General features: G+C 40.5%; 1 protein-coding gene across 1 annotated transcript in view; it reads right to left on the bottom strand.

The window, feature by feature from the left end:
• Positions 1 to 347: 347 nt before the first annotated feature.
• SLC25A25 (solute carrier family 25 member 25) overlaps positions 348 to 22,669 on the bottom strand; it is a 32,690-nt gene continuing 10,368 nt past the window's right edge. Inside the window, 10 exon segments of the mRNA XM_020965550.2 lie at positions 348 to 2,745; positions 2,857 to 3,007; positions 3,293 to 3,460; positions 3,580 to 3,687; positions 3,978 to 4,130; positions 5,037 to 5,195; positions 6,089 to 6,200; positions 6,521 to 6,556; positions 7,768 to 7,855; positions 8,009 to 8,135. Coding sequence (XP_020821209.1) covers positions 2,561 to 2,745; positions 2,857 to 3,007; positions 3,293 to 3,460; positions 3,580 to 3,687; positions 3,978 to 4,130; positions 5,037 to 5,195; positions 6,089 to 6,200; positions 6,521 to 6,556; positions 7,768 to 7,855; positions 8,009 to 8,135 — 1,287 coding nt within the window. The 3' untranslated portion in view covers positions 348 to 2,560.

A 22,669-nucleotide genomic window follows, 5' to 3' on the forward strand; every position in this document is an offset into this window, starting at 1 on the left:
AGAACTAGTGACTGGAATATTATTTCCACAGTGTTACAAATATGGGTATATACTACCACTTCAATTTTACACAGAGAATGGAGAGACTTTTGCATAGTGCTGGCCTCCTGATTCCCAGTCCAATCCTTCCAGGTCTAGACTGGCCAGCTGAGGTTTGTGTGTGTCCGTGATGTGCTGTACATGTGTATAAAAGCCAGTGGAACCAAAGTAAATGTCTGTTGGCTCCTAACATGTCTAGATGGGAGAGAGAGAATCCAAGAATACAGGGTAGTAAGACACAGATGGCTAACTTGCTGAATATACAAACCCACTGAAATGCCCCAAGCCACAAATCAGAACCACCACAGTTTGATCAGCATTGAAATAACTTTATTAGAAGGCTGTTCTAAGTGAAAACTTCCATGTTGTGTTCTTTAATTTTGCTTTTGGACAAATTCCAGTTATAACTAAAAAGACAGTAATTTTGCATTGATCTTTGCATCCTGTGTTTTTCCCATTAGGCCATACTGGTGGAATGAAAGTGTAATTGTCTAGTTAAATGATTTGCAACCACTATTTCAAGAAGGGGGAGAAAGGAAGCAGCAAGACCCAAGGCTCCAAAAAGCAGCTGGTCTCCGGGCTACAGGAAGTGGGGTATGTCAGTCTGAATGGAAAGGGGACAGGCCCATTTCACCCCTGGGGCAGACAAGCTGCAAAACCATTCCCACTTACCCATTCAGCCAACCAAGCCTTTCCTTACTAGAAGGCTCCCCCTTCCTCCACATGTACCTGAAGAGTCAGGTCATTATAGCCACTTGATTCAAAGAGAAATAATATTTTTGAAGAAATTCTTCCTGATTCTGGGAAATTATTTGGATTTTCATCTTGGAAATCCCTGAGATTTCTCCCTCCCCACTCTCCTTCTCTCCACATAAATTTTTGTGCCCATTAACCCCAATTGTCTATCATTCACACAACCTCATCCCTTCTTTAATCACATGCACTGCTCCAGGAGAGCAAGCCTAGACTTTGACCACCACTTTCCCCCACCGTGATCCTCTTTCTCTCATCCACAATCCTCAGGCTCCAGCCTAGAAGGAAACTTCTGATTGATCTTGTAGACCTAAGGCAGACAGCACAGGCTACACATGGAATAACGGGGAACCTTTCACGTGCTTATGGTCCTCCCCATAGCTTTCCTGCTGCTGCACAGTGCTAAGAAGGTGCAATCAACTACGAACATAAATAAGGATAAAAAAAACCAAAACACTAAATAGGACAGACTAATAATTAAACACATCTATAAAAATAGTTAGGACATAACTCTGTTCAAATAAATACAAAATAAATATGCTTTAAGCAGTATAATACATTGCTTCAGTGGAATGTGAGGCTGATCCCTTTCTGCCCCAATTAGGAGTTGGAAAAGAGTCCCAAAACAGACCTTAATGCAGTCAGAGAAATAATACCTCCACCACTTCCTCTTCCCACTCTGCGACAGAAGCAAAGGAAGAATTTGCACATCTATTTCTCTTTCTGATGAACTAAAACTTCTTAATCCAACTCCACCAGAATTTAAGGCCTTAAACTCTCATCAGGGAAGAGAATTAAACCAAGAAGTCTCCTTCCCAATCCCAAGCTAAAGACCGACTCCTACTCAGGGAGAGTGGCTTATGCTCTGAGTGGATGCTTGGCCCAGCCCTTGCCTGGAAGCCAGCTCAGGGCACCTCGGGGTGCCGAGTAGGGAGGAGAAACTGTTCAGTTCCAAGGACTGAACAATATTACTCATGAAGTCATGCGTTATGATGTGAGGCTATTAAGACAGATAAGGCATTGACTTTACCTACCCTTGCCATGCACACAAACATGCAGGGCACCAGTTCACTGTTTATTTAACTGTACTGTCTCATGGATGAGAGAGGTGCTGTGCTTATAGCAAATACACAAGTTAGTCATTGTCCTTCCTGCAGGAGCCAGGGCAGCTCTGTACATTGGAAAATGCTATTTGTAAAGTTCAAGGTTAAATCTTTTCTCACCATGGGAGTATACATGATAAACAGGTGTGACCTGGGAACACTGATTGTCCCACCACAGTGTGTTTTAAGAATTAAAACAGCAAATAGGAAGTGAGCAAAGACTGAAAAGGGAAAACCCTTAGCACATCAGAGGGTTAATTTAGATCCCCTGGAACAAATAGCTTGGTTGCTTAGCGCAAGATGGTGGAAGTAAGCCAGTTCCCAAGCCTCTGTTTTTTAGCAGGCATGGCAGGGAGCACTTCTCTCCTTACTTGAAAGCCCCAGGTCCTGTTCCCATCCCTAGGCCCCTGAGGAAGGCTTTGTAGGGAACAAATGGGGTTTTCTCAGGGGTCCACAATGAGATCTGGGACAACAAGACTGACATGTCAACCAAAGGCTCAGACCTCTTTTCCCCTGCCTCTTCTATGTCTCATACACATTCTGAGGTTTTCACAGCTTGGCTTAAGTCAGCTTAGTGTTGACACATTCACAGAATGAGATGGCTATACATCCTGGGACTTCGGCCCAAGATCCTTAAGTCTAACAGTCTGGAGCCAGCCTTCCCGTCACCGAGACTGCACCCCTAAGGTGATCTTCAGGTTCTCATATACCACATAACTGATGCTCACAGCTGGGATCACCTTCATGAAGTTGGGGGCCAAGCCTCTATACAGGCCAAATGCTCCTTCTGTCCGAAGGATCTGTTTGAAGAGGCTGCTCATGGTCACTTCTGGGGCTCCCTCAATTGAAGCTTGAATGAGAAGAAGTTATTGAAACGTCAGAGAGCTCTCACAGGCACCTCCCAAAGCCCTGTGGGCCCCCAGTAGCATTTCTTTGGGGACTGGCCTAGAAGTGTTCTTACCCTGGGCTTGCATCCGAGTCCTCACAAGAGCCAGAGGGTAACTGGCCAGTTGTCCACAAGTACTGGATATTGTACCACAAGCCAAGAGGACAAACACACCAGGATCTGCACTGTTGACTGCATACCGCTGTAACCAGGTATTTTTTAGTGTCTAGAAAGAAAAGAATGATGAATGAGTCAAGAAGCCACTCAACACCAGGGAAGAGATTATAGGAGAAGGGGATTCAAGACAAAACTAGAGATAAGTTGTTCTGAAATGAGTCATTAAGTGATCCAGATTCTTCTGGATTACTTTAGAGGGAAACAGATTTTAGTCCCTTTTTTTTATCCCTCCCTGGGGGTTACCAGAGCAACAGGCATTAAACTCGCCCCAGGGTTTAAAAAAGATCAGGGCACAAAATTAACTACTCTCCACCACAGCTGTGCAGTCAGTTACCTCATAGACAGCCAGGTCTATTCCTGCATAAGGAATAATTCCAAGCATATTTGGGATATAGCCTTTGTAGAAAGCCGTTATTCCCTCCTTGGACAGGATCTTCTTGGCACAATCCAACATGCCCGAATACTGCCCTGTCTTCCGCAGTGCCATCCTTGTCTTTAAGACCTAAAAACAGCAAAAGGGCACTGGTATCAGGAAAGCTCCCTCCTCAAACACCACCCCCCTATTTCAGAGACCAATAACCTGCCCCCATCTCCACACACATAACCAAGAACACTCCTTACCTCCATAGGGTAGATGCTACTCTGGGCAATAGCTCCTGCCAGAGAGCCTGCTACCAGCCTCTCATGAATCCTCAGTGTTTCTTGGTCACTCCCAACAAGACGCTTGATCTGGAAAAAGGAAGTCGGATGAAAAATGGATTGAGGGATTAAGAAGGTCTGCTCCCAACCCAACTCAAGCCTTCGTCCTAAAGATTCCTCATGATGAGTTTGGGTTAAATAGCCCATTTCTATTTGCTCCACTACAGTCACTTCCGTCTTACTGATGAGGAAGGAAGGGGCCTACAAGGCTCTACTCTGTGTTCTAGGTAGGTAGGTATAAAGCTGGGGAAATTCTCAGGTTGTTGGGTACTCGGGACACATTTGTCACTTGACTGTGCTTGAAACAAAGCAATCCTTACCTGCTCATAGGCCATAAATTTAATAGCTGATTCTGGGGCAATTTTTATGACATTAATGCCATTGCCACGCCACAGAGATTTGGCCCCTCCTTCTCGGATCATCTGTGTAAACCCTCCAACAATACACATGTTGTTGCTACGGGAAGCATGGACCTGGAGAAAGAAAAACTGGTCAACACCAACCGGACAGACCTTTCTCATCAGATAGATGACTTTTTTTTTCCAACAAAAGATCAAGAAAGGCAAGCCCTAAGGCAACAAGGACCGTGCCTTACTCATTTCTGAGAGCACCTAGTAAAGCACTTTGGACATGCACCTTCAATAAATGTCTGTTGTTGCTCAATGAACTTTCCCCCACTTTAATATTCTAAAGACCCAACAAGCACTTCTGTTTCAAAATAACAGACAGCAAGCTGATTTTTATTCATTAACAGACTTTCAAAGAAAAGGAACAGAGGGCAAGGGAAAAAAATAGAGAAAATGACGACTTTCTTGTGCCCACAGTGGACTCTAGCACACAAGGTGCTAGAAAACAAACAGAGAGGAAGAGGCTGGGGAGATGGAGAAGAGGAGAACAAGGGATCACTGTTACTACGGACACTAAGCAAAGTCCAACACACTGTCCTCTTGCAACCCAATTTTGCAATTCTGCCTCTGACATCAACTTAGATGATCTTTCTATGGCCCTGTCTACGTGGAGTTAGGGGCTCTGCCAAAAATACTGATGTTTCCAAGTGGCATCTGGGTCAGATGAAGATCTGCTCCTTTCCCAGCACCCTGCACAAAATGTGCTGAAGGAAAAAGACTCCTGATACACCCATTTGATCATCATACTCATGGGCTAAGTCCTGTAGCTCAAAGTGGCTCTTAAATGACTCAGATAAAATTAAATCAACTATGAGCCAAATCTCCCTTGGACCAGATGGAATGTTGTGTTTGTCTGAGGCAAGAGTTCCCTTCTCATCTGTTTCACTAGGCAATGAAACCATGGGATCAAAGCAGCAAGCTAACCATAGATGCAAGTGCAGGGATTTCCTAGACTTGCTTTTCTCTTCATACCTGCATGAGCACCTTCAGCCGGTCCAGGGGGGCTGTGCAGGTCCTGGAGACAGCCCCTGCTCCTCCCCCAGCTACGAGATGTCTCCACCACATCCCTGTCTGCCTTTCTTCCACTGTGAACTCGTCAGGGACTGTTAGGTTCTCTCCCACATCAAAGATCTGTAAGGACAGCCAACAAAAGACAAAACTGTGATCACTCACAAGCAGAGGCCTGAGAACTCTTTCAAGGATGTCACTGCCAAACCCTCTTGTTCTACGCCTCTAGTGGGGTCAAATCAAGAATTATTCAATAGCACCGAAGCATCTCTTCCTGGTATTTATGAGGACACAAGGCTAGTCTAGTCATTGAACAGGTTGATTTATTATGCTCGTTACTTGATTTGTGAGGTTAGACAACACCTTTTTCTTCTATCTAAATTTACATCCTTCCATTCAGCTCAGATGTAACAAGCATGAATGAAAGAACCTCTCTTAAGTGCTTAAATTTTCTGAAGATATACTCCAAATATCATAGAGAACCACAGGATTTTAGAGCTGAAAACTCATTTAGAAAAAAAACAACAGGGGCTAAGAATAATTATGAATATATCAGGCTGTTCCAGCCTAGGACTCCTAGATGGGTTACCTGACATTCCTATAACCCAGATAAAATGGCCAAAAGGTCCAGATCAAAGTGCAGTGGGGAGGAAAATTTCTGAAACTTGACATGTAACCAGATCACACTGGCAGAACATTATGCAACCCCTAAGCAAATATCATTGAAGCTCTAATGCGTGCATATCACTTTCTAGTCTTGGCAGGGTACACAGCAAGGCAGAGCCAGCTCTGAGCTGACTTCTAGAGCTGCAATCCCTGCACACCAGTCCATCTGCTCTTTTACCTTCTTCTCCACTGGAGAGTTCTACCTGCAACTTTTAAAAAAGTCACACTAGAGCAAGCAGAACGTACCCTGAGAATGGCAAGCATTTATCGAGGTAACCAGGTAAACTATGGATTGCTAAGACTAAGCTGAAAAAATAAAGATCAAGACCCAAGAGAGTTATTGACCATACTGTGGAATGCTTCCAGTACAGAATGATCTCAGGAACATTTTCAACTGGATGCAAAAGATGATAATCTCTCCATTCATTCCAGTCAATTGTCATAGTTCCATTTTTATCCATGCTGTAGGACAAAAAAAAAAGCAAATAAGAAATAGGTCTTCGTGTCAACGAGCTACATCTGTTAGTTATCTCTCTCTCTCTCTCTCTCTCTCTCTCTCTCTCTCTCTCTCTCTCACACACACACACACACACACACACACACACACACACACACACACACCACCCCCAGCAAACCCAAATACTGATAGCAATTACCATAAAGAAATGTCCTAAAAAGACCTATGGCTCTATATCCCAAATCTTACAGAAAGAGAACTGAATGAAAGAATTTTATACAGAACAGGTAGGGAAGGCAGTCACCAAGGTGACACAAATACTTACTAAGTGACAGGGCCCCAGAAATGGCCCGTTCGTATTCTGACAGACAAGAGTAGGAGGAGCAAAGGAGAGAGGAAAAAACAATACAAATAAGTGCTCATTAGCTGATGTTAGTGAGGCAAGCATACAGTAATAGATAACAATATAGAAAGCGTGGACAACCCGATAGCCTCCCCTCCAAAGCAGCAACCTCAGGAACCATGACCTGCTAATAGATTCTGGCTTACCAGCAACAACACAGGCTGTCCCCAAAGTCTCCATGTAGCACAGATACTTTTGGAGGAGCCTCTAGATATTCTCAAAATTGTTGTAGGCCCCAGATTCATGGGAGGAGGTTAGCAACAAAAGAACTATTAAGTCATAGGGCTGATTAGGATTAGTTCCAATTGCTTCCAGGTAAGGCAGCAACAAACCAAGACAGAAAAATCATGGCTTATACTAATAAATCTCTTCAGGAAAGGACATTTCTATCATTACTAATAAAAAACAATAACAATCCTAACCATGACTAGAGTTAACATTCCAATTCTTTGGGAAGAAATTTAACTTAAATCTTTTCTGTTGCAATTTAAAACCATTCCCTCTTATAGTGTCAAAACACTACTTATCACTACATTGTCAACCACCTCTCATGTGACCAAGCAATCTCCTTCCACAACTAGTCTTCCCTCCTTTGTGTGCTGGTCAAACAATTCACTAGTAATAGGCAGGATCACTCTAGGTCAGGGGTGGGGAACATATAAAATGTGGATTCAGTCAAAAGGCCGCACTTAAGGACCTAGAAGGACACATGGGCCTTAAGGCAACAGGTTCCCTACACCTGCTCTAGGTTATTGAGGATTTCTCCCAACAGTGTAGTACAATGAAAAAAGTGCAGGACTTGGGGTTATTATTACCTACGTGACTATGGATGGGCAAGTCCCCTAAGCTCTCTGGGCCTGTTTCCTCATGTGTAAAATGAGAGGGTTGGGTTAGGTATCCAGGAAGGGCCCTTCTGGCTCTAACTCTACGGTCCCATGAACAATAACCCTTGCCTAAACAAGGCGATTGCTTCTAAGATAGGCTTATTTATTCACTCTTTCCAATCACGATAAGTCAAAGTGCAGATGAACAGAGACTGGGTGGTAGGAAAGGCACTACAGTCAGAACACATGAGGACAGCAACAGGGAGGGTTAATGTCCGAATGAGTCTTTTGTTCTTTTTGTCACACATGTGGTAAGCCGAATTCAGGGGCCGGTTAACTACTTACCTCTTAAGGATTTTTTCAGCCTGCTGTTCAGAAATCTTGACCCCCAGATCCCGCAGGGACTGCATGATCTCCTGAGCATCGATGCGCCCTGCAATAATAAAAGCCAACGAGCTAAGAACATATGTCCAGAAAACCAAACTGGGTAGGCAGGCAGAGAAGCATACCAGGTGGAAATTGTGCCAACAACCTGGTCAGCAATTGTATTTATTAACTAGGCCAATATAACGAACCTAAGCCTTACCATCATTCTTTTTGTCCAAGCTCTTAAAGACAAGTCTCAGTTTCTTCTCATGGTCTTGAAGATAATGAACAAATTCCTCAAAGTCCAGCTGCCCATCCAGGTCCTTATCTCCAGCTTTTACAATTTTCTGAGGAGGGGGAAGAGAGGGAGAAAAAGTATGGTTTTGTTCCTTAGGTAGACTATACCTCCATACCCCCCACCTCCTGTGCCCCCACTCCCCATACAATACCCATCAGTGCAAAATGCTGTGCCAAGTAGAGCACTTGGGCTACCCGGACATCACAGGGAAGTCTGTTTGTTCCTTTTTCAAGGCACTGCTTCATTCAGTCTATGGAATTCTGTTAGCTTCTCAAAGCTAATACTTAAGATGAAAAACATAAGCCACCAAGTTCAAGTCAACCTCTCCCAAATCCACTGTCTAAATGTAGCCTGTGTTCCTCACAGGCAAAGAAAAAAGAGAACAGACTATTGGAAAGAAACTTAAGACACGGCACCAAGGAAAAGTACAGGGTTCTTTGAAGTGACCTGAAGGCCAATTTATTGTACAACCAGTATTAGCCAGTTAGCTACCTGACGGCTATGTACTTTTATACTGACCCTAGTACAGCTCCTAGGAGGAAAGAAACTCTCATAGAGACAAGTCCACAGAGCAATGGGAGGTTTAGACTTGGACCTTGAGATTACACAGTTAAGTAAATTTAAATGTCTCAAGGGAAAGGAACTTTGCTTCTCTCTTTAAGCCAACCTTAGAAACAGAATTAGCCCCAAAAGAACCTAGTCTGGTTCCCCATTCCCAATTTCCCCTCACCCCCCCCAAAACTGAGGAATAAAAAATTCTGCTGGATCTTGGCAATTCTTGCTTGACAGAAACACTGCCCAATCTTAGGAGGCCAAGGGGAGTGTTCCTGGGCATGTGTTGAATGGTACTGCCAGTACCTAATCTCAGGCAAGAATGATGTGCATAATATCAGGTCTCTCAACTGGGTATTTAAAAGCCTAATGCTCTTCCATGGGAACCGTACTTGGTAATATCTAATTGATGCCTATAACAACCTTTGAAACGTTAGAACCTCAGATTGCTTTACAGAGAACTTTTCAATAGCCATATGTTTCAAGTGCTTCTGCAAGCTTCACTACTTACTCCCTTTTTTTGAGAGTGACTTGGTTTCTTTATCTTTAGAGAAAGAATAACCCCTGGCCCTCCCCTCCCTATTCCAGAAGGACACCTGTCCTAAATTGTTACAAATGGATCTAGCTCATCTAAAACTATCACAATGAGGTTTGACAGGACAGGATGAGCAACAAGCAAATGTTTATTCTCATTCATTCACTCAGTATACAAACATTTCTTATAAACGCTGCTGCTTGAAGATACTGTCAGACAAATTCCTAATGATATATCAGCAGTTCACTTAACCAATTACTAAGCATATCAGTTGCCCTGGCTAGATTATATATTAGAGGAGAAAGAACACTTATACGTGCTAAGTAAGGAATTCCAAATGCCTTCGGCTTACTCTGAAGTTAAGTTATCTGTACTCAGCAGTTGCATTAAACATTTCACAGAGATTCCAATGTGGAAGGATGATCACAGAGGAATCTGTGGCACCTCCTGAACTGCTGCTCTGGCCTTGAGACATACTTCTTGGAGCCAAGAATCACTAAAATAGATAGATAGATAGATAGATAGATAGATAGATAGATAGATAGACAGACAGACAGACAGATAAATGGTTGTGGGAACAACACTAACTGGCAAATCAGTACCAGGACTAGGTTTTTAAAGTTGAGGTTTGAAGCTAGTCAGCCTATTAGCTGACCTATTCTAGAACAGTCAATTCTTAATTTCTCTCTGGCAGCCAATCTAAAGCTCAACAAGCGCATAGACAATTAAAGGTGCAGAAAGGACTTCCTGCTGATGAAGACACTTCCTAGAAACTCTTCCAAAAAAATAAATGCAGCTGAGCTGGGATGGCAAAGAGATGCCATTACATACTTCAGCTGTTATCTGCGCGTCTATACTCGAGGACAATCATACACTCAGCCCAGAGTGACGCACTGCATCTAGGGTTACCGCACTGGATTTATAGCAGAGGCCTGATGGCATGTAGATTCCGTCAAGGGTAGTGGCAAACCTCATCCACAGAACTTTTCACTGCCTGGACTACGGCCTCCCATGCAGTGCTAGAATAGGCTATTCCCTTAAGTTGACAATTGTGATTCAGACCATTCCTCATTGCTCATTTCAAAATGCTCCCAAACAGCTCTGCTTCTCTGCTTTAAATAATGAGATGCAGTACCTGCACACTTCCAGTTTCCTAAGGTGTAGAATTGACGGATTTGAGTCTTTCAAGTCCAGGCTCTGCCATTTCTTAGCTATAGTCATTTTACTTCTCTGGGCCTCGGTTTCCTCATCTGTAATACGAGGATAAAAATCCAACCTAAACTTTGGGCTTTGTTGAGAGGAAAGTACTTCTTCATAAGCCATAAAGCACACTATGGGAATGGGAGTTCTCTGTTATCACCTCCATCAGAGTAGAAAGCATTTCATGTTTGGATCTCAGCAAGAAAATCTGGTAGTAAATCCAGGTGGCAAACATTTGGTGCAAAGGCAATCATCCAAGGTGCTCCCGCAAGCTTCACCACTTAGTCACTTTTTTTGAGAGTGGCTTGGTTTCTTTATCTTTAGAGAAAAAATAACACCTGGCCCTCCCCTCCCTATTCCAGAAGGACGCCTGTACTAAATCATTACAAATGGATCTAGCTCAACTAAATCTATCACAATGAGGTATGACAGGACAGGATGAGTTAACAAACAAATGTTTACTCTCACTCATTCACTCAGTAAACAAGCATTTGTTTCATATAAATACTGTTGCTTCAAGATACTGACAGACAAGTTCCTAATGACATATTAGCAGTTCACTTAACCAACTACCAAGCATATCAGTTGCCCTGGCTAGATTACATATTAGAGAAGAAAGAAAACTTATACGTGCTAAGTAAGGAAAAACATCCTTGATGCAAGATTCAACAAAAAGTTAAATCAACTATAAGCAGGATCATATAAACCATTAACACGCTATACAATATAACTGATATCATATTACTTGCCTTATTGGTGGGGGGGGAGGTAGAGGGAGGGAAGGAGAGAATTTAGAACTCAAAATTTAAAAAGAAAAAAGTGCTAAAAATAGATAAATAATACCTTTTTAAAAAAAGAAAAAGTAATATTTTACAATAAGCCTTCAAACTAACCTTTCAGGCTTTTGGTTCCTGTAAATAATTATAAAAGACCAAGATTTTTTGCAATTATGTTGCTATTACCAGACCTCTTCCTAACTTCCTCAATTTAAAGGAAATCACTTGGAACACAATAATTTATTTTCTAGGATTAATTTATATGAAAGGTTGGTTTCCCCGAAATTCCTGCCTGCCTAGTTAAGTCACGTGGAAATTAGTCACTCTGATGACAAAGAACAGAAACTGGCTGCTGGCTCAACCCAACTGAAAAAAAAAGTCTCATATTTTATACATTCTTTCATTTAAACAAACTGTATCCCTTACATTCGTATTATATCTACCTTTTCTTTCTCACCTCAAAAGTTATTCCCCTCTCCCAACACTTAACTTCCGCCCTTCACTTCCAAAATTGATGATGCATACACACCTGCTTCCATTGTCGGTAGGTAGAAAATTCCTGAGAAGGGATAAAGACACTAAGTTTGAAGATGGATTTAAGTTCTGCAGGAAGCCCCTTGGATTCAAAGTACTGAAACTCAGTTTGGGCCTCCCCAATCAGCGGCACATAGAGGCACAGGCAGAGCATTCTGATAATGAGCCTGGGTGCTCAGCCACTGAAGGAGCAAACAGCTTAACAATCCTCCAAGAGAAGTTTCAGCGAGAAGAATGGAAATGCCGGTGCCGGTCTGGTGAGCTCACGCTCGAGCTATCTCTGCTCAGCTGTCATTGGCTGTTCAAACCCTGCCCTTTTACTTAATTGATAAAGTCCACAGTAAATCCTTTCCAAGCAGCCAATGAAAGATAACTTGATGACAAGAGCACCCTTCCAAAGATTGCTCAACGTCTAGATTTGTACAGGGTTAAGTTTTTCGTCACTTACTTCCTCAGCATTAACTCTTTCTCATCCAAAGCACTGATGTGATCTATTAAAGAAAACCTTTGTTAACCCTAGGTCCCAAGTCCCCAAAATGAACAAACAGCTTCAGTTTCTTACTCTTCACCTACTTCCCCAGTATTAACTCTTTCTCATCCAAAGCACTGATGTGATCTATTCTCTTTTATTTAAGTAAATCTTTTTTTTACCTAGTCCCCAAGATGAACAGCCTACCTAGATCACTGGGGTTAAATGGGATTAAGTGACTTGCCCAGGGTCACACAGCTAGTAAGAGTCAAGTGTTTGGTCTGAGGCTGGTCAGGTCCTCCTGACTTCAGGGCTGGTGCTTTATCTACTGTGCCACCTAGCTGCCCCCTATTTTTTTTTAATACAATGTTCTTACAAAAAACCCACCATCACATTATGCTTCATAGGCCAGTGGATTTTTTCCTTCTGATAAACAGTTCCCAGTATAGTTAATGGAGAAGGCTAGGTGACATTTATCATTAATTGAATGAATTTAATTCATTGCATAAAAGTAGAATTTAAGGAAAAGTTTGAACTTATTCTAAAAAATCTGAACTTATCTTAGAAAATTCACATTATTACATATTTTAGTCTCATGGTAGAATATCTCATGCTTAGAATAGAGAAAGAACACTTAGAGGGTTGCTAGAGACTTACCCTGCCCCAGTCACCCTAAGCATTCATTCGTGGAGAATTCAGGCAGGCTCCTGGTCCAAAGAAACCCTGCAAAGGACTAAGTTTCAGTCCCTACAGAACTTCAAATTTCTTCCAGGACTACCCCTAGAAACCCACAACCTGAGTTCACAAATAACTCAACCCTTAAAAAGTTACCTGGGGGTCCCAAGCACTTTAAACACACAAATGGTTTTTGTGATGATGAGATATGGGGGGTGCCAGTTTGCTATCTCCCCAGAATCATCTAAGCCAGCTGTGACCTAAAAATATGACACAGAGTTCTAGGCTCCAAGCCTGTATTAGCAGCACAGAACATCTTAAATAATTCAGTGTGGGGGAAAGTTATTTATATAGTTCATCCTTTTTTGGGTGAAGACTGCAGATCTGAATGATTCAGTGTTCTGGGTACTTGAAAGGAAAGGCCCAGGATGAATTGGAGATGATGTCATCAACTGGAAATGCTGCCACTCCTTTAGCCAGATGTGTGTACTCTTCATCCCACTGAGTTACACATAATAGGAAGATCAATGAGAAACTGTTCATATTTGTAGTGCTTTTTAATATAATCTAATTCTTATAATGGCAAGGATTGAAATCAATAACTATAATTTTAAAGAGTTAAAATTTTAAATGGATTCTTTAAATTTGCTAAAATAAAAAGTATTTTAAACATCTATGTAAAGATGTTTGGGTCACCTCCCAATGAAATTTTTGCTTCAAATAGTTTTGGCAAATAAAAGTCAACTCTGTTCTGACAGAATTGGAAAATTCATCTGAAAAAAAATATCAAAACAAATGTATGTTTTGGAATACCTAATCTGTACCTTCTGGAAATAAAATTGGTATCTTTGCATTATGAAGATTACATATTAAACTTATAAATATAAGTAATTCAATTCTAAAAAAGAACTTATATCTTTCCAATTACCAATATAATGTATTATTTTTTAAAAATACATGTATTATAGGACAAAGGGTGTCAAAATGGAATCTGGGGGGCATTCATCTCGTCCCCAAAGTCTCCTTTCCTTTAAAAATGAGTTGTCTGAATGGCTCCCGAGGTTCTTTCTACCTCTAAATCCTACTTTCCTATGAAGACCTGTTATGGAAGGGTTCCATTATACAACAGCTTCAATGTTCAGCTTGGATGCCATAGCGTTCTTTTGAACAAACCATTGTGTTTGTTTCCACAACGAATGCTGCTGAGTTTCACAGCTAATTCTGAACTCCATTTTCAGAAACTTTGGAAAGGAATTTTCATATAAATAAACTAATGTCCTAAAAAAACCCAAACCTACAGAACGTTGGAAGTGTAAAGGGCCTTGGAAATCCGTTTAGACTAACCCCTTTATTTTACAGTTGAGGAAAATGAAATCCAGAAAGGGGGAATGACTTACCTAAGGCCACTGGGCTAGTTGGCATCAGATTCAGGGCTATAATACAATCCAATACTCTTTCCATTACACAAACCATGTCACGGTGCCAAGGACCAGGCACTGCCAACAAGGGATTTTAGAATTCAGAATAGAATGGGGCCCCTTACTGGTCAACTGCCTGCAAGATAGTTACAGAAACCTTAGCAACAAAGCATGTTCCAGCTTTCTAAACACCCCCTTTTTAAAAATGCCATTTTGTGAGAGGTCATTTTAGTTGTGTAATACAAGGGTCTTAGTGAAGTGTCAAACTTACTTAAATTAAGATTCAAAAATGTGTAGCAACTTCTCTAGATATATCCAATAGGATAAAAAGGAAGACAAAAATAGAACTTATATTCCACTATTGACAATTCATACCCGAATTAAATCTTGCCAAGATTCCAGCTAACCATAAATCCTCCCCAATTATCTTATCTCTGATTCTTCTCTATCCTACCATATTCTACTTTAATTTACTATGCTGTTATCAGTCTCCTCTGATTCTTATTCCATCAAAAAATAGGCTCCTCAAACAATGATACTAACTCTAGATACCCTTGGAGCTCTCTGCATATTTCCCTTGGCCTATAAACCAGTAATTTATCCCACAGATGTCTTCTCACCCCCAGACCAATCAACATCACCAATAGCTTCTACTTGCTATACTGCCTGTTCACATACCAGTGAAGCACGTGACAGAATATCACATGTAAGAAAAAGGGCAGGTACAGGTAGCTTTCGAGTTAAGGTCAAATAGCACCTCCCCACACCCCCATTTGCAATGACTCAGTTTAATTCCGGAAGTACTAATTACTTAAGGAGCCAAACCATAGGCTTGGTTCAAGCTCCACCTACCCTTAAGGCTAACCCACATCATTCGCCAGCAGAGCTGCAGTATCATTTGATGACGAGTTACCATGACTGCACAGTGCTGCGTTTCCAATGACACCAGCCTACCCTTTGCAATTAGACACACAATGAGTGAACTCTTCGAGCTTTTCAGAAGAGAGCCAGCCTCTCAGGATTTAAACACTCCAAAGCCACAGAAAACATCTCTGTTTCCAGAAAAACTGCCTTTTCCCCCACTGAGAATTAACTGTAAGACAAAGATATAGAGAAAAATTGAAACAGTTCCTGGGGCAAATGCTTCCAGGGATGAGAGAGATTCAAAATCAAATATATTTAAACACTTTTTGGGTGGGGAGAATTAGGGAATGGCAAAAGAGGCAAAACACAGTAATGTCTCTGGAAGTTTTTGAACCCCAAAAACTAACGTGAACTTTTCTATAAAGGTTCATTCAACATTCTAGAGACTTCTTTTCATTGGTAAGAAAAAAAGGCAAAGTTCAGGTTACCAGCCTCTTTGTTTATAGGTAAAACAGAATCTGTGTTCATCGTATCATGGGATTTAGCAATAGATGATGCTGGTCCTATCTTCTTAAAATTAAAGTACAGAGCCTTCTTTTCCTTTAAGGAAAGATAAATGACAAGAGTATATGTGGCATAAACTATCTGTTGCAAACACTCTTTTGTGTAGTTTTTTTTTAACTAGTTCATGGGAGTGTGTATATGTGTGTGTGTGTGTGTGTGTGTATATACACACATATATATTTATATTTGTATTAACTATGTTGAAATAGAATTCATCAATTAAAAAAAAGAATTATGGGATTTAGAACTAGAATTTAGAGCTAGATTTAGAGCCACCTTAGAAATTATCATTTATTCCTATACCCTCAACAAAGAGATGAGGAAACTGAGGCTTGGAAATGAAGGGTTTTTTTTTTTACACAGTCATGTTCCATATACCATACCCAGAACTGGGTATATACCTGGGAAAATTCAGGGTGGCTGATTGACCCCAGAAGGCAGAAAAACATAAAATACAACCCTACCTTAAACTACTTCCAGATTTAGTCATAATATAAACAGGCAACAAGGGAAAATTTTAGGCAATAGTTTCCGCAGTTCTATTTGCATCCAATTCTAGATTTCTCTGCTTTTAGCAGGACTCTTTAACTCCAATGTGCCACTTTCCTACTTCCTTTAAATTATCTTTTGGGATATGGTGGTTAAAAATACAAGTTAAATCCAGCCCTGCCTCTCCAGAACCCAAATTCACTACCCTCTAGTTCAGCAAATCCCTCAGCTCTCTAACCACACCCCCATGCCCTCCCACCCCCTTCCAAAAAGTGTGGGACTCATGCTCTTTTCTGACTATTCCAGTTACATAGACTACAGGGACCTTTCTGCAGAAATACAGTTGGTTCTATGCAAAAAGTTCTACTATGGGTATAGGAAACAGAAGTTAATCAGTAATGAAAAATCAGTAAATTCAAAAAGCCAACTAGCCAGACATCTAAGGCTATCATGAAGATAAAAGTACTACACAAAAGATAACACAACTGCTATGTTCTTAACCCCTTCCAATAATCAATATGCATATTGCTTGAATATGATCAAAACTATCATATAAACTCCATAAAATTTTCCTAACCCACAATTCAAACAGGAAGGTAGAATTCTGCCTCAGAACCAACAGGATTGTTTGCAAAATTGTTGCATCAAAAGTCCCTGATACAGCAGTGAGAGGTTGGATATGACTTCACTTCTAACAGAGCAAAATCACCTTTCCTTCTCAGCCTGATTTAGTATTGGGTTAAAGAAGTATTTTATTTGTTTTTCAAAATCAAAGTTCAGCAAATAGAGAAATGATCATGGATTTCACTATCTTAAGTAGGAGGCTTTATCACATATCAATTTTAACACCTAGTCCTACAAACCACTTAATAGTCTTAACCGTACAAATGACTAAGCTGCTTTTAAGTACAGATGTACCCCACTCTATAAAGATCATCAGCTCTCAGCACAGACTTGTCATCTTAATGTCTTGACTGTTTTCTACTGAGAATCTCAGTATCTAGAACCCTTCCATCCCCTTTAATCCCTTTATTCTTCTCCTAGATTTTAAAGGTGAGGACAGTTTTTGCAGACCCAAGACAAGGGGAGTCTGACCTTTATGACACACAAAATTAAGGACTGATCTCCTCAGCTCCAGTTTAAACTGAACATTCATAGTACAATCTCTTTTCATTTTGGCTCAGGCTACCCCACCTCACTCAGATGGGCTAGGACACTGACACTTTTATAGGACTTTAAAATGGCTTTTAGGGCTGAATTGGTATATCTTGAGGTAAAGCTTCCACTGAAAGCAACTTCTTTACCTCTATATGTTCATCTTGGAAGAATGAAGTTTTTACAAGAGCTATAAAATTTCCTACTGAACACAGAGTTCTCAATTAATTCTAGCTCAAATTGGTTCTCCTCTGCTGAAAACCTCCTCCAACACACACACACACACACACACACACACACACACACACACACACACACACACACACAGAGCCTCAAACCTTCTTAGATGATTTATCTCAGGGAAATGACCCCTAGTTCCTCCTCTTATTCAGGAAAGCCTCTCAGAATTGCCATTACCTTAGGAAACTGCTCTGCAGGTCCAACCACTAGTAAAATGGTTGGTCTCTTTTCCGTGGAATCAGCCCCTCTGTCCTGTTTCCCCAACAGGTTTGACACCTGGTCTCCCTGGGCAGAATCTTGTTTGCCTTTGGCTTCATTATCTTTTCTCTCTGTAGAGCCTTGGCACACAGCCCTAGGGAAAAAACTAGACAGAAAATGCCAGAGCATCTGCAGCATCACTGCTCCCTCCAATCTCCCAGTCAAGAAAAACTCCGCAGTTGGTGACTGTTCACTTTCAAGGAGGGATGTGGCCACAATACCAAATGTTACAGGCTATACAGCAGCTTGAAAAGACTTGACCTAGGAGTTCCAAGGCTGAAGAAACTATGCTTTCAGCAACTGCTTCCTCCCTTTTCAAATTTGCTGTTACTGCTGTCGTGCCTGGCCTAAGAAGTAGCTTACTGTAATATGCTTCACCAGGCTGTTGGGGAAAAAAAATAAAAAAATAAAAAGGCTGAAGATGAAAACCTACCCTTGCAGACGAAAGACGATAAAGTACTTAGCTTTATTTGAAAAAAAAAAGGCAAAGAAAACAACCCTCCCTGTGATAGAAGCCACTTAGTGCTCCCAATTAACCAGCTGTCCCCAGATCAACTAATGATCAGACAAGCTGAAGACCTGAGCATCCAGCCTGCATTCTCACTGCAGCAGCGCCTGGCCAATCCCCTCTACCGACACTAACATGTTCATTATTCAAACCAGCTATAGTCCTCCAATCACAAGAGTGCACAGCCGGATGATTTCCTGCATGCAGTCCAACAATTCTGCAGGGAAGTGGTGCCTGCAACCTCCAGATGAGGTTCTGTTCTCAAAGAATCAACAAGCAGAATGACTAGCAGAGACTCAACTCCCTACAATTTGACTCGGGATCTATCAAAGTATTTGTTGTAGAATCTCTTTGGTAACATTTACCAGATATCTAGAGATCCATCCCACACACTATTTCACACAGTTTTTTCTAAATACTGGAAGCATAATCATTCCTCTAAAAGCGATTCATGTTTGGTCATCTGCTTCTTAATACACAGGTACATAAATGCAACGGTCAGCTTCTTTTGGAGTACAAATCTCTTGATGTCAAAGTGACCATTTTATCATGGCTTTCATACACATTTCCTAGCTGTCTAATACAAGGATGGGAAAGCAAGCCAAATGTCTTAATGTTTATCTCTCATTGATAAAAGTTGATAGTGGTGTTATCATATTCAGTATATTCACTTGATATGTGGAATATATTCATCTAATTCTTAGAAGAAACTATCAGGAAACTAGGTAGTTCCAACATAGTAGCAGAAAAAAAATCTAGTGTCTAAAAATTCAAGATGTGGTAAAGTCTGGTGAAACTTTGACAGGCTGCTAGCGTTTGAATTGTCTCTATGATCAGGATATGAAACTCAATTTTGTTAAGTTATAGGATGCTCCATTCTTTTTTTTTAAATTTTATTATTTTATTTTGATTTATCAACAATCACTTCCATATGCTTTTGAGTTGAAAATTTTTCTCCCCCTTCCTCCCCCCCCCCAAGACGGTGCACAATCTGATATAGGTTTTACATTTACATTCCTATTAAACATATTTTCACATTAGTGAAGTTGTAAGTAAAAATTAAAACCAATAGGAGGAACCATCAGAAAGATGAAACAAAACTCAACAGAAGGTAAAAATAAGTGATAGCGATTCGACTTCCATAGTTCTTTCTTTGGATGTGGACAGCATTTTCCATCCCGAGGCCTCTGGAGATGTCTTAGATCCTCGTAATGCTGAAAAGGGTTCAGTTTAACAATCTTAGTCACTGCATAACGTGGCTGTTATTGTGTACAAAGTCCTCTTGGTTCTGCTCACTTCACTCAGCATCAGACATATAAGTCTTTCCAGGTTTTTCTGAAGTCAGCCTGTTCATCATTTCTTACAACACAATAGTATTCCATTACATTCATATACCACAACTTGCTCAGCCATTCCCCAATTGATGGGCATCCTCTCAATTTCCAATTCTTTGCCACCACAAAAAGAGCTGCTATGAATATTTTTGTACATGTGGGTCCTTTTCCCATTTGTTTGATCTCTTTGGGATATAGTCCTAGAAGTGCTATTGCTGGATCAAAGGGTATACACATTTTTGTAGTCCTTTGGGCATAGTTCGAAATTGTTATCCAAAATGGTTGGATCATTTCACAACTCCACCAACAATGTATTAGTGTTCCAATTTTCCCACATCCTCTCCAATATTTATTATTTTCTTGTTTTGTCATGTTGGCCAATCTGATAGGTGTGATGTGGTACCTCAGAGTTGTTTTGATTTGCATTTCTCTAATCAATAATGATTTAGAGCATTTTTTCATATGACTATAGATGGCTTTAATTTCTTCATCTGAGAATTGTCTGTTCATATCCTTTGACCATTTATCAGTTGGGGAATGGCTTGTGTTTAGGATGCTCCATTCTTTACGCTTTAGATCCACCTAGAATATTTTTACTTCAAAATGTTTTGTCTTCTATCTTTGCCTCATGATTTTATTAATTTTTTTTATGTTACAGTACCCATTACACTACTGCTAGAAATATCAAATTTAGTGGCAAGTAGACTAAATGTTTTCATCACTTATCAATTAAAAACATCTCGACCAGAGTAAAGGCATATACAGGTACATAACATTGCTTTACTACAGTAATTTGCAAAACCTTAACATACAGTCATACTGTCAGATACACAGTAAACACTAGATTAACACTTCTTGGTTGATAGTGAATACCATAAAGTCAGGAAATAAACTAGCTGAAATAGTTACCAAGATTTGTTATTAATTAATAACTGTTTCCATTTCTATAGCACATAGACACAGTTTACAAAGTATTTTCCTTGTAACAACCCTGTAAAGAAGGTAGGAAATTGAGGCTCAAGAACTGACTTATTCAAGACCACACAGCTAAGGTCAGATAAGGAATTCAAGGTACATGGCTAAACTGAAAAATAAATATGGGGGATGCAGAACAGGTAAATAGGATTCAATTCCTAATCTATTAAAGAAAAAAGTAAAAATCACCTATAAATCCTGACACAAATAGGAAAAATAAATTATGTGATTTTCTTTAAACACCTTATAATGTTGGCAAGGCTAGCAATACCTGAGGAAGCAAGAGGGCAGAGCAACTGGCAACTAGTCCAAAGACTTTTTATCCTTGAGACACTACACTTACTGTGTGGCCTTGACAAAGTCACTTATTCTCCTTTCATCTGTAAAATTAGGCTATCACTATTTACAATAACAATCTCATAGGATTGTTTTGAGTAAAGTATTTTCTGAGTTACAAAGTACTATGTAAATGGGAACCATAAATATCCACAGGAAATTGAAGAGCCATTTATAAAGTGTTTAACTTCTTCAAATAAGTAATCTGCTAGATCACTGAGGATATACCATAAAATGGAGGTAAACAGTATAAGTATTAACTTCACAGATACACATTAGCAGGCGTACCTCGTTGCATATGCATTCACAGAAGTGAAGCAAGATTTTCTATTTCGATCTCTAGGACTGTGGGCAACTGCAAACAGCCAAAAGCTACATATACAAAGTTTCAAGGAGCAAAGCAACTCCTGCCCAAGTGATTCAGCCCACATCTCCAGTTGTTCTGATCTATATCTTGCCACTGGACTCAGAAGACCTGGAGGAGAGAGTGAGGCTGATGACATCGCACAGCTCTGCCTCACTTAAATCCAATTCACTTGCAAGTCAAGACATCACCCTCCTGATATCATTGGTCTTCTTAGAGAAAAAATGAAGAGGCATCAGCCACATGCTTCATTCACCATAAAGGGAACTAGGAAATCAATGATGCTAAAACTTCAGTGTTGAAAAAGGTGAAACTCCCTCATATATTTCTGTCTTAGGAAGTGAAACTGCGAAGTCCAGCTCTGAAGAAAACTTCCAGTAAAGAACTCCTGTAGCTGGAACAGAAGGCATGTTAATGCAAGGACACTTCTCAAAGAATCATTAATTCCTTCAATAGTCCATACTTATCAGCAAAGAACTAATCTCACTGAGGTACAAAACGTTTAGAATCAACCCAGATTTGAGAGAAATGACAATCTGTAGGATGTTTAGAGAAATTTGAAGCAACATGGAAGTTCAAATTCTAAGGAAACTGAACGCAGACATCCTAATTTCTCTGCTCAATTAAGGATCTGCCATTATCACTGGAAGCATTCTCTGAGGTAGAAATGTGGCATGCTTGAGCTGTCAGGGGAAAAAGTATATGCTTATTAGGTTAGCATGAAACAGTCCAGCTATGCATTCAATGGGGTCAGCCAAATTTTTCTCAACTAAAGGCACCAAAAGAGTTCTTTTAAAACCTAAACTGCTTCTGTCACAACAACTCAACGTCCACAGCAGTCTAAGGTTTTCCAATCATTTTCTTAAGAACCACCCAGTGAGAGCTGGGCAATGCGAGTATCACTGTCATTTTATATATGAAGTGAAAGGCTCAGAAAGGTTCAGTGACTTGCCTAGTCACACAGGTAGGCAGTACTCTAACCAGGGCCTGGACTCATGTCTCTGCCTCCATATTCACCCTTTCCATAGTTGTTACCCTATCAGATCTACTTGCTGAGGCTTCTTCAAAGCAGACTACTGGCTTAATAACACACTAAACATTTTCAGTTTTCAATATTGGTTTGAGGAACTCATACTAAAACTGAGAGCATCTCAATCACTGAATGTGATTCCCCAGCTGCCTGCTCTAACATAGAGGAAGTACTCCAGTGTAGGGGGGAAGGCAAATGTGTAAAACTGCAGCAAAGACTGCCTTCTGTGGACATTTATCGAAGTTTTTTGATATCAACTTACCAAATCCTACTAACTTTGATTAGGAATAGTCAAGTAAATTCTGTC

This window comes from Phascolarctos cinereus, unplaced genomic scaffold (genome assembly GCF_003287225.1).
Source record: "Phascolarctos cinereus isolate Bilbo 61053 unplaced genomic scaffold, phaCin_HiC Scaffold_2;HRSCAF=192, whole genome shotgun sequence".
NCBI classification, from domain to species: domain Eukaryota; kingdom Metazoa; phylum Chordata; class Mammalia; order Diprotodontia; family Phascolarctidae; genus Phascolarctos; species Phascolarctos cinereus.